The sequence below is a fragment of the Protopterus annectens genome, chromosome 2.part0 (assembly GCF_019279795.1).
Source record: "Protopterus annectens isolate FY-2018-M chromosome 2.part0, PAN1.0, whole genome shotgun sequence".
Lineage (NCBI taxonomy): Eukaryota > Metazoa > Chordata > Ceratodontiformes > Protopteridae > Protopterus > Protopterus annectens.
In genome coordinates, this window is record NC_056728.1 from 314617850 (window position 1) to 314631196 (window position 13347).

Sequence of the window (13347 nt, forward strand, 5' to 3'; positions counted from 1 at the left end):
ATGTCTGCTTTGGAGGTCTCTTCTGTTTTGGCAATTTTTTATTTAGAGCCTCTGAGTATGTTTTTGTGTGTTTATGTGTTTGGTTTGCTGATGTGATAGGTCTATGTGAGACTGGAATAGTGGTGTGTGTGGTTACCTTCTCCTCCTGACTGACTGTGCCAGTGCTGGGTTGAGAGAGCTCAGCCTCCACTTTGGCTATATAGTTGCATCTCTCACATATATTTGAGTTTGATGGGAGGAGGAGAGGGTGGTCTGTGTACATAAGGCAGTTGTAACATTGCCTCAAGGTACCCAGATTCACCAGTTGGACTGGAGAGTAAACCCGAAACTGACTATTGGACATGCCAGAACAGTATAAGGAACAGTTTTTTGACTGATTAAAGTTAAAATTAAATTTAAGTTTTTTGATTAAAAAGGCTTTGTTATCTTAGTTGTTTCTTTATCCTTCTGTAAGAACTCAGTCTTCAGTTATTGTGGAGCACATATGTAGGAAACAGATATGTAAGAGTCACATTTATTATTGAGGATACTCAAACCTGACAGTGTTTTTCTCTACAGATATTCTAAGTAAATAGGGCTGCAGTCTGACACCACAGACTAGGACACTAAAATCTCATCAGCTGTGTCTCATAATGCACTAAGGGCAAGAATTGGCTTCCCAAGAAAATAAGATCACATCAGCATGTTTGCCCCATAAGAGTATTCAGGATTAGAAAAATTTAAAATAATCTGTAAGTAGCAATTGTGTTGCTGGCAGGTTTAGATTGTGTAGAACTTTATGGCAAAATAAAAATATATACCTTTTTTCTTAGTTCCTATCCATAGTGGTCCTTTAAAGGCTTTTGCTGCTTTTCCTGATAAGATATTATTTTCTCTCCACTTGGTAGAGGAATGTTGTCTTTGTTATTCTTGCATGTCACAAAGTACCATGTGGATGAAATATTGCTTAATAAACTCATCCTGGCAAAAAATACTATCTTGCATATGTTTAACAATAGTGTGACTCTGGTCCTCTTTGTCTAAACTTCTGTCCCTATAACATGAGATACTGAAGAAGGCAGGAAGTTTTGTGGGATAGAGAATGGCTCCCTATCACATTTCCAAGAACTACAATTGTGATCCCTAATATTATGAGAACAAAACTACAAATCTAAATATAAAACAGAGAATTCTGATAACTGCTGTAACAAAAGTGATGTTCCTTTGCAAGGAGTTTAAGCCCTCAACTGCCTGTGAATATGTATATCTATATCTATATCAATATCTATATATATTTATAGATATATATATATATATATATATATATATATATATATATATATATATACATATATGTATATGTGTATGTATACATATACATATGCATATATAGTTTATATACATATATATATATATATATATATATATATATATATATATATATATATGTATATATATACACATATGGATCTACTACTATTCACCAAAAGCACATTTCACTGAAACACATTTGACCATGCACTTTTCACCGAAAGCACATTTCACCGAAAACACAATTCACAGAAACACATTTCACCGAAAGTTGTAGATAACCTTTTCCCCACTGTAGTGCAACCCTGGAGTTAGTATATATAATAAGGGGGGGTGGGGGCACCACCCCCACATGGGGGGTGTGGGTGGCGTAGCCCCCCACATATTTTAAATATTTTGAATTATATGCATGGATACGTGTAATTGCAATATATTACTGTTCTCCGACAATAATATATACATAAAATATGGGGGGCTACGCCCCCCACATCCCCCATGTGCCCCCACCCCTCCTTATTATATATACTAACATCGGGGTCGCACTACAGTGGGGTAAAGGTCATCTACATCTTTCGGTGAAATGTGTTTCTGTGAATTGTGTTTATGGTGAAATGAGCTTTCTGTGAAAAGTGCACTCTAATTTAATTTTCGGTGAAATATGCTTTCGGTGAATAGTAGTATTCCCATATATATATATATATATATATATATATATATATATATATATATATATATGTGTGTGTGTGTGTGTGTGTGTGTGCGTGTGTGTGTGTGTGTTTGTGTGTGTGTGCATATGATTTACATTCAGTTGGTCGACTAACACGAATTTTGACATCCTGAAGGTAAACCGCTCTACGTCAAAAAAGGAAACACACTTCCTAGAAAGCATCAGCTGTGGTTGCTTTTTTAGTGCATGCAAATAGTACTTAAAAAAAAAAAAAACAACATAAACAACATTCACCTGCTTGGGGGATTGCACCCCCAGCTAATTATATATACTAACTCTGAGATCACACAATCCCCAGGGAAAATAAATATTCCCGTACCAGGGATTATTGACCTCACATACGTGTCGACTATCTGTATAGTCGAACAAATGCAGTCAATTAAACAGATGCTGACCAAATTCCCTGCAGGCCAACTGGAACCCATATATACATATATAATGTATGTATTTTATAAATATATACATATATACACAGACACACACACACACACACACACACACACACACACACACACACACACACACACACACATATATATTTGACAGACAGTCGAAGTATCAAAACTTCAAATGCCTGTCACACATACCCACAACTCTTCAAATCACAAAGATTCAAACAAAAACAAAATCTGCCTTTTTTTGCAGGGAATCAAGCTCCTCTGCACCTCCATACCCCCCTGTGAATTATATATATACCAACTTCAAGATCGCAGTTCTCTGATTCCCAATGTACTGCCGTCTTGCACACAGAAAAGCCAGTTGATTCAATTAACTGATTAGCAATCAGCTCTTCTGCCTTTTTTGCAGTTGAAGGGAACCTATATACATATATATATATATATATATATATATATATATATATATATATATATATTTACTATCATACTATAATTTTACTGAAGTGCACTTGGTCGAATGATTGTATCATCGAATCACGTCCATCAAATGTCACATTGCTGAATTCCGAAATAGCTGAAATACATACCAAATTTGACCTAGGAACAAGCGTTAACATGGGTCGAGACAGGGGTGAGATTTGCAAGTCAGAAATATCAGAGTTCAACATATTCGACTTTCAAGTTTCAGACTTCGTACAAAGTGGATTTGATGAGTGCACTTCAGTAAACTGATAGTAAACATATATATATATATATATATATATATATATATATATATATATACACACACACACACACACACACACACACATATATATATATATATATATATATATATATTTTTTTTTTTTTTTATATATAGATATAGGTATATACATATACATTTTTTTACACACACACACACACACACACACACACACACACACACACACAAACACTCTCCGAGCTCATTGTAACTTAAAGTATATGGAATACTCCAGGACACCTCATTTACAGGCATAGTACATAGTTTCCATATTCTCTAGCAGTATTTCAGTATTCCAAGGATTATAACAGCAATTGTTGGAAATGTTAACAGGAATCCCTGGAGAATTATTATTTTTCAACTCCTTCAGATGGGAAAAGCTTTTGTAGGCTCAGTACAATCCAGCCGCAATTTATTTTATTAAAACACTTCTCAGTGTTGTTTCTTATAATTGTGGTTGCTTTAATCTGTAGGCACAACACTTAAGAGCTGGCACTCACAGGTCTGTAGTAGTTAGACCAACATGGCCAATCAGCTAAATTATCTCACCCAATTCACAGATTTGTATATCAGAAATAAGATTTTAATGCATTGTTTCACTTCCCCTTAAAAAGGAATCAGACTACACAAAGTGACATTATAGATATCTATGTACTGCGTCAATTACTACCATCTGTAGCAATACTTTTACTGTAAAATATTAAATATTTTATTCTTATCTTTGACTTCAATGTCAGCTCTGTGAAAGTGAGATGCTACTCATCAAAGCAATAACATTGAGTACAGGCAGTATATTATTCCCTTCCCCTGCTTAAAAAAAGTCTGTAGTGCCTCTGATTCCTCTTAGCAAGAAGTATAATAGTCCATAAAAAATCCAAGTAAAACTCAATCAACTCAAGGTGAAATGAATCATGTTTAAACTACATAAAATATCCACCCCTAACATTAGAAACAATTTCATGCTGGTGTGGTACTAAATGAGCAGGATATGTGTAAAACATTATTTAAAGAACATTCTCTGAAAGCTGAGGGTGTCTGCATTAAGTACTGATTTTTGCTTTAGTCATTATTAGCATAGTTTTATTTTTTTTCAACTGCAGTGTTGTACAGGAATAGAAAAGGATGAACACCTTTTCTAAAACAAGATATACAACAGAAAGGTGGGTGCAATGAGTCCCCATATATTAACCTTTTGTGAGGTTGAGACTTAAAGTTAGTATACATTTTACCTTGTAATGTATTTGTATAAAGTGTTAAAAAACAACAAACTTAATGGCTTTTTCTTTTCATTCTACAGAAAAAAAGGCTGACCATGGCTCATACAAACATGCACCTGATGAACTGATAATGAGAAGAAGAAAAGTTTGTGACTCTTCCTTCCCGTATTCCTGGATGATGGAAAGTGAACCGGCCACTTCTTCCATGTTGACCTCAGAACATTTTCCTGATGACAATACCATGTCTCTGGAGCAGAAGACCACGTTTGCATTTGTGATTTTCCTCTTCATTTTTCTTGGAATTCTAATTGTGCGATGTTTCAGGATCTTACTCGATCCCTACAGGAGCATGCCCACTTCCACGTGGGCTGATGGATTAGATGGCCTAGAGAAAGGACAATTTGATTATGCTTTGGCTTGAATGCCATTCCAAACTTAGATACACTAAGACTATACATGTGATTGTAAATGTGCCCTTATTGTGGACAGCAGCTCTGCAGCCTGTGCTACTTATAAGACAATAACTTAACTGGTGCTGTGCCTCATATTTGCTTCACTTCTGCAGGAACACAACTCTGCATATGCAATCGCAGTGTAGCAATTTTCTGCCGATGCACTGTACAAGTGAAACTATATTGCTGTTCTTTCCATGCATCTTTATTTCACAATTGATTTAATCTGCAATTATATTCCTGATGTTAAATTTACAACTGATTTTGAAAAAAGAAATGTTGACTAGAGGGTGTTTTTGATGTTTTAATTTCACTGCCTACTAAACTTTCCTCTGTTAGCACACCCACAAAAATGACATCATGGTAGCATCAGACAATAGTTTACTTATATTAGCAATGCCTCCTGCATTCTGGGAAAACAAAAACAGCTTATTTCCTATAGAAGAGCAGTTTATTATTTACTTTGTGGTTTCAGTAATACAGCATTATTGTATATGGTAAAGAGCATTCCTGTGTTTCTTTATTTTGTTCATTCTGTGCTAACTCATTCACGCCTTTAGTTCATTTCCTGTATGCTCCCTTTTAGCAGCCATGGATCTTTAAAGCATCTTTGCATTTTTGGGGGCTTCAGTCCTTAACAAAGTAATTTACCAACCAACAATAGGCAGCATGTGAAAGTACAAGGTGTATGAAATAAAATATTAAAAACTCATTATCACTTACTCATATTTTCATATTTACATTCATATTTTCGTAACTGAGTGAGCTACATGCGATTGGGGAGCACAATGTGAAATGTCATGATGGGAGATACAAAAATTCACTGTTACTCCACATATAAAACCTGCTGTTCAGGAGATAGTACTAGACTAGTTGTTTGCTAGTAATTATTAACATATGAAGTATTTACATATTTGCAATTAATATTTATAAAATCAAATGACTTACAGATTATAGCATAATATTAGACAAAACCGTAGATGATGCTGGAGAAAACTATCATTGACACACTGCAAGTTATACAGCTTAAGAGATATGAGTATTATTTAAAATGGGTTCCTATTAGAACCATGAATGCTTGAAATTTCGAATGGCATATGGTCGCCACCATATGATCGTAATTTCAAGTGTTTGAAGGTTAAATGGGAGAATTTCCCTTTTCTACACTGAAGTGCAATCTCAGAGTTGGTATATTTAAGTAAGGGGTGTGGGGGGTGCAGGGGGTCTTGCCCCCCTGCCTGCACTGTTAAGGTAAGTTTTTTTTTGTTTGTTTTATTATATATTCGAACTTTTAAACTTTGATCATATGTTGTCGAACATATGGGATTCAAAGTTTAGAAAGTTCGAATATATATAATATAGACCCTTTAAAATGTTACTTCTACAAATAGCATACATTTTTATAGTTCTATAAACAACCCCTGGGATACAGTAACAGCTCACACTAAAAATACTCTGCTTCCAAGATGCAATGTTTTGTGATTTGAAGACAAATTAGCCAGAATGAGGAAAGACCTCTTCATTAGCTAATTTGCATGTCTCTGTATCATGCTACTTACCACAAAGCATGCATCAGTACTTCCTGCAGTAGCTAACATGTTGGCAACCACATCATGAGCCCACGAGCATATACACCACATACCCCATGCCTGTCCTTGTTGTCAGATCATCCACGAAGTCTCCTTTTCCACTGTCCTGGTAATTCATGGATGATTACAATTCAGTCATTAATGCTAGACATTTGGGCTTTGCACTTCATATCCTTTGGTAAATACATACTATCGAATTCCTTCCCCTCATTCATAACATGTTGCATTGTACAATGCACAAGATCCTCAATATGTTAAAGAAAAATACCCTTTGCACTAACTGATCAGTTAGTGCCAAGGGTAGTGGCCTAATACAGAGGACCCTTTTATCAAGGGTACATGGTTCAACGATATTTTCCCCCATTCCTTAATTGCTTTTTTTAAACAGTCCCTGGTATATAGCAGTTTCCACACCTTTTATTTGATGCGTTTTTATGGTACACCATAGTGACTATCCCTAGTGTTGTTACTTCATAGTGACTATCCCTGGTGTCTCACAGTTCCCACACCTTTTAATAAATGTGTCTTTAATAGTACTCCATAATGACTATCCCTGGTGTTGGTAGTGACTATCCCTGGTGTCTTGTGTTCCCCTCTCCTCCAATCACCATACTGGTTTAAGTGCTGTTAAGACATGAGTATTATTCAGTAATTCCCTGGTGGTTAGTGTTCTCCCCAGGCACCTAATCCATGTAATGGTTTAAGTGCTGTTAAGGCACAAGTGTTGCATAGTAATCCTTGAAGGGTAGTGGCTTCCACATCCCTGTAGTACAGTTATCGCCAGCGGCTAGTGGTCACCTCACCCATTGTTGTAGACTATGCTCATTAGTTTAGGTTTGTGTGCAGGTATGAAAGTCACCCCAACCCACACTCACACACAAATGCACATCAAACACACACACACACACACACACACACACACACACACACACACACACACACACACACACACACACACACACACACACACAGACTTCACTCCTCACTACCACCCTTACATGATCTCACAGACACACACACACACACACACACACACACACACACACACACACACACACACACACGCAACCCTTCACACACAGTCACTTACACACATATTGACCTTACCATACCACTAAACTCCCCAATACTTACCTCTACCACAATGAACAAATACAGTCTTTTATGTTATCAGTGGCTGTGCTAATCGCTGAGGCAGTTCTGGGGAGAGACCACATGACTAATTAGCATATATCTGTCCCCCCAGGCAGCCTCATTGGCATATAGGACTGTCTCAGAGACAGTCCGATGCAGTGCTGCACATCTTCATGCTAGAGTCCGATGTTAGGCTGTCTCTGCATTTCAAAAGGTTCCTGCTAGGTGCACATCTCATAGTAACCTTTTATGAATTCTCCCCAACATTTTCTTAAACAATAACTCAGGAAGAAATGTCTTGCTGTTATGTAAAAGTGCTGATGCTATATGTCTGGGGTGTACAGTTTCCAAGATACAAAATGTTGCTTTTTGAAAATTTAGAGAAAAGCCATTCCTGATTTCTTTTTAGCAATAAACCACAAGTGGGCATGGCTATCACAGGATTTACCAATGGTGGGTGTGTTCTGATCACAAAGGCAAAGCTTGAGTGATCAAACAAAGCCAACCGTGGGTGAATCATGTGATACCAGAAAACAAGAGTGGATTATTGCTATTATACAATTACACTATTAAAGAAAGAAATTTCTTAACTTTTTCAAAATGAAGTTTGGAACAGACTAATTTGTCACAGGACATCTTTAAGGGGAAGGAAGGGTTAATGAGCAGGTAAGGGATGGTAGGGTTCAGAAGGATGGATAAGAAAAGGCAGGCTTTACAGGGAAAGGGGTGAGAAAGGGTTAACTAGTGGAAGGAGAAGGGAAAAAGTGAGGTATGGAAATGGCAGGGTTGTTAGGGCTTTGAAAGGGGGCTTTGCTTGCTGGTATTCACATTTGTCATGATTTTGTGTGTGTGCAGGATCACATCTGAGATAAACTGAGGTATCTGGCAGTAAGGCAGGCCTTAGGTGGCTGTCAAGCAAGGAGACGGAAGTAGAGCTTTTCTAGTTATTTGGTTTCTTGCAGAGTTCCATTTTTTTTCTCTTCTTCTTGTCATTGCATTGAAGTGTTGCTGGTGGTGGTGAGGTTGCAGTAGGCCTGGGGAGAGTAAGGGGCAGCTAGGTTAATGGAGAGTTTACACCTCATGGTAATCGATCAAACGGAGGGGCTTCCCTAGCCATAAATTGCCCAGCAACTGCTCCTGAGACAGGAATATGACAACAGGGTTGCACATCATATTCTGGTTGCTGCAGGCTTACTTAAGAAATCCATTTCCCATAGTCATGCATCCATTTTACATGGAGAAGGGAAGAGCTGTAGTCTCTCCTACTAGGATTATCCCATTTCTGGCTGAGTGGGACTGTCCTGGTTGTCAGCTTGGTGGTGGTGTTGTCTGCCTTTCCACGCAGGCACAGTAGTGGTTGCGCATTATAAAAAGGAAAAAAAAAAAGAGTTTGCTTAAATATTAAGGTAGAGGAGCTCTACTAACTGCTCATGGGGCAGTAGGTGCTGGGAGATGCACGTGCGGCCCCACCCCCCTCCTTTTGGTTTGGTTGTTGGGTTCCAGAGGGGGATAGGTGTTTACTTGGTGATGCATGTACTGAAGTTAGAATAATACAGTGAATGTTAGTTTGATCCCTGTTCAAAGTGGAGAAACAAATTTGTGAAACGTTTGCAGCAGGAGAGCAATGGTGGGTTTCTTTTCCTGGGCTTGGGGGACAGGCATGTAATGGCTGCTTCCACGTATTTTCCCGTGTTGCAGTCAAAATCATTAAAAAAAAAAAAAGACAGTTCCTTGCACTCTTTGCAGCTGCCTCCTGGTACTTATTTTATGTTTGGCTGTGCATAATGATGGTGAGATGAGTTAGCATGGAAGCAGCTGACACGTGAATGAGGGAAATGGCAGTCAGAAATTTGTTCTCCCTTTGCAACAAGAGTAGTTAACTGAACTGGGTGGCCTAGTGGTGTGTTCATCTGATTGCAGTTCAGAGGGTCCTGGGTTTGAGAATTGGCAAGGCTGGTTATTTTGTCTGTCTCACTAGCTTTTCTGAATTAAGGGGACACGGCATGCAAGGATAGCAGATATATAAAAAAAAGGACTCTAGCAGTTAGTGTGGTAGCTTAAGGCGCTTATTCACAGTACTAAAGGCATAGGACCTGATTCCAACTCCTGCATACGGGATAGTATTTCATAAAAAAAAAAAAAAAAAACAAGGGAAACAATAGTGGAAGCTTGGGCAGGAGGGTTAGCATGAGGGTCGGGATAATGGCTATGGTATTTAATTCACAGAGACAAGAGGCCTCAGGCTAGTGGCAATGGTTAAAATGGTCAGTTAGCCTAGTATGCCCTTATGAGGTTATTATATATGCACAACTAATGGTAGCTTGGGGTGAGCTGAGCTGGCCTAGTGGGGTAATGCAGTATGCTGTAGTGGATGGGGTCCTGGGTTAAATACTGGGCATGAGTAAAAAGTTTCAGTGGTAAATATGGTAGTTAGTAGAATGTTGAATAGCTTTAACCTGAATGACTCTCTTCAGACAGGGGCCCACTTTTATAGAATTGATAATGATGGACAGTAATCTAATTTTTTTTTCTTCCCAGCTCATTTTACTTAGAGTGTTCTTATCTTGTTTCAGGTGTACAGGGGTAATATGGTTGAAGTCCAGGTGCTTTGGCAGAGGTGGGCAAACATCATGGCCCAGGCCGAGGAACTTTTCCAGGAAATGTCAGAGAGTGACACAACAATGGTGAGGATGCAGGGCCCAACACTCATAAGAGATGGCAAGCGGTGAAGGTCAACCAAGCAGCTAGAGGAAGAGAGCATGACAGGCACTACCAGCCTAGGAGGTAACAGCAGAGATCTTACCATTGGAGTCAACACTTGCGGCCCCGCCAGGTAATGTTTCTACAGTCCCAATGGGGAGGGAAGTGGGAGCAGGGTTTGCAGAAGCAGGGGGGGGGGTGATACATTGCAAAACAGGGTCACTAGTATAGCAGCATCTGCTGTGGAGTTGAATGGAGGACCTAGGGGGTCTGCAGGCTTTATTGGGGCAGGATTTTGGCCTTAGAGAACAGTTTTTTGGTGGGGATAGTCCAGCCATGGGGGGTTAGTTCTGAGACACAGGACGAGGATGCCACCACCTGTCTGAATGAGGTAGGGTCCAACTTCAGGACATGAGCAGGAGACTGGTTAGCTACGCAGGTGTGAGGGCAAGAGGGTGCGGCAATAATTTTAACTCCTCACATGCCACTTGCGGTGAAGGAAAAAATTTGGAAAGGGGAGTACATAGACATTTTTCAGCTAATTGATGTGGATGGTGTCTAGCGCTTGCTGGAAGCCGAGATGGCAAATGGGAAGGACTTGTTAACAGCCTTGGCTGCCTTGGGTAGGAAGTGAGTGGGGAAGTTGCTGCAGAGGAGTGGGAAAATTGGGTGTTGGGATTTGTCTATTACATGGCGGTATGACTAGAGAGGAATACTGCTATGGTCTTTCCACTATTGGCTTACTTTCTGATGATACAGGAGCCACAGAGGCTTCAGGTCGGGAATGTGTGGTTGTGGCACGATCAAAAATTTCACAAGCGGAAAACGGTCGACAGGTCTATGCATTGGGAGGTGAGACAACTTGATATATGGCTGTCTACTATGCTCAACAGCTATGGAATTGGTGTTAGAGGGACAAAGGTTGGTGAAGGGGGTGTGGGACTATGTTGGGCTTTTAATGCTGGGAGATGTTCTTGGACAGCATGTAGATTCTCCCATGCCTGTTCAAAGTGAGCGGGGATGCATCCTGCGGTGCAGTGAAGTAGGCATGAGGGTACATTCCTGGGTTCAATCCCATTCTTTGCAGGTCCAGTATCACTCGGGCTAATGCACAGGGGATTGGGCCAACCAAATGCGGGTTTGCAAGGGTGGCGTGGCAGGGGTAATTTTCGAGGCCGGGGGTACTTTCGTGGGACAATGGGGCGGGTCAGGGGCACATTCACCTATTAAGGTGCACATCCTGCGGAATATGTTTTTGTGGTATCCGTAGCCGGCAGTGGCTTTGGAATTGATTGAGGGTTTTTCAAAGGGGTTTTTGATTAAGTCATGTTTGGTTAGGGATGGCAAAGCGGGAAAAAATTTGAGGTCAGTGGTAGGGAGGGAGGATATTTTAGAGGCTTTGGTTGAGAAGGAGCACCTGGCAAGCAGGCTGCTGGGCCTGTTTGATAGCCCCCCATTTCTCCATTTTAAGATGTCACCCTTGGGGTTGGTTCCCAAGAAGAAACCAGGTGAATTTCATTTGATTCACCATCCATCTTACCCTGAAGGGAAGTCTGTCAATGACTTCATCCCAACGGAAAAAACTAGGGTGAGTTATGCATCATTGGATGATGTGGTCCGCATCATCGCAGGTTTTGAGGATCCATGGTTGGTGAACGTGGACATTGAGTTGGCCTTTCATCTTTTGCCAATACGTGAGGAGGATTGGACATTGCTGGGCATGGTAGTTGGGGATAAGTTTTATTTTGACACAGCCATGTGATGGGATGTGCAGTGGCTTGTTCCACTTTTGAAAGATTTAGCACTGACTTACATTTGGTATGACAACAGCGGATGAAGAAAGAAAGAGCGGTGCATTATTTGGATGATTTTTTACTAGTCAGTGAAGGGAAAGAGGGAGCGGCATTGGTTAGGCAGAAGTTTTTGAGGATATGCCTGGAGTTGGGCATCACATTGGCTACTCACAAGTTAGAGGGCCTGGTGAAGGCTTTAGATTTTTTGGGACTGACTGTGGATGCGGGGTTGGGAATATTTCGTTTACCAAAAGAGAAGGTAGCTAAGTTAAAGGAAATGATGGCTTGGATGCGGGCTAGGGATAAGGTGCGAGTGAGGGATGCCATGGAACATTTGGGGTTATTGAATTTTGCCTGTTGGGTGGTTCATCCAGGGCAGACATTTTGCAGGTCGGTGGCATTTCTTTTGAAAGGGGGCAAGAGTAAGCACCATTGGGTGAGAGCTGGCAAATTGGTGCATGAGGATTTGACTTTGTGGTTGAAGTTTTTGCAGCACTTTAATGGCCTCACCTTTTGGCAGTCAGATTGGGTGGGTCAAGGAGATTTACAGATGTTCACTGATGCGGTGTGGGGGGTTAGGCATGCGTGCGTTTTTTGCGGGGCAGTGGTTTATGGTGCCATGGCCATCTGATTGGTCTGACGATTGGAAGCGGGATGTCACCTTTTTGAAACTGATGCTGATTTGGGCAGCATCGGTGGTGTGGCAGGAGCATTTGAAGGGCAGGCAGGTTGTCTTTAATTCTGATAATATGGCATTTGTGTGAGTTTTAAAGGTTTAGACAGCTAAGTCTGAACTTTTATTGTTGGTTTTGTGTAAATTGGTTCTCTTTAGAGTTTGCTGATTAACTTTTCTTTCACAGTGGTACATGGGGTGACGAATGAGATTGCTGACAGCTTGCCAACTTTTCAGTTTTCCAGGTTTTGGCAGGTGGCCCCGATGGCAGCGGAAGACCCCATGGTGGTGCCAGATGAGGTATGTCGGATTGGGTAGTAGTGATCGACAGGTTAGTTCAGCAGTCCTAAGCAGTGTCCACCAGGAAGGTTTACAGTAGGGCATTGCATGATGTTGATAGGTTTCTGAGGCAGCTACCAGGGGAGGCATGTGTGTGGTCAGAAGAATTGCTGTTGTGATATTTAGCTAGAGCTAAAGTGCAGGGTAGAATGGTGAAATCAGTGACCGTGGATCTGGTGGCAATCAGTGTGTTTGTGTGGATGACAAGACTGGAGGATTTTACTAAATCCTGGACAGTCAGGTGAGTATTGAAAGGATGGGGCAGAGAGGAAGGTTTGAATAGGGATAGG

At 40.4% G+C, this 13347-nt stretch overlaps 1 protein-coding gene across 3 annotated transcripts in view; it reads left to right on the plus strand.

Annotated features, from left to right (window-relative positions):
* Window positions 1-5495, plus strand: part of CTXN3 (cortexin 3) — a 417629-nt gene extending 412134 nt beyond the window's left edge. For all 3 annotated transcript variants that reach the window (XM_044060799.1, XM_044060796.1, XM_044060797.1), the window contains exon 2: window positions 4458-5495. In XM_044060799.1, the coding sequence (XP_043916734.1) occupies window positions 4508-4798 (291 nt within the window). In that variant the 5' untranslated portion in view covers window positions 4458-4507 and the 3' untranslated portion in view covers window positions 4799-5495. The remainder of the gene's footprint in view (window positions 1-4457) is intronic.
* Window positions 5496-13347: the final 7852 nt, after the last annotated feature.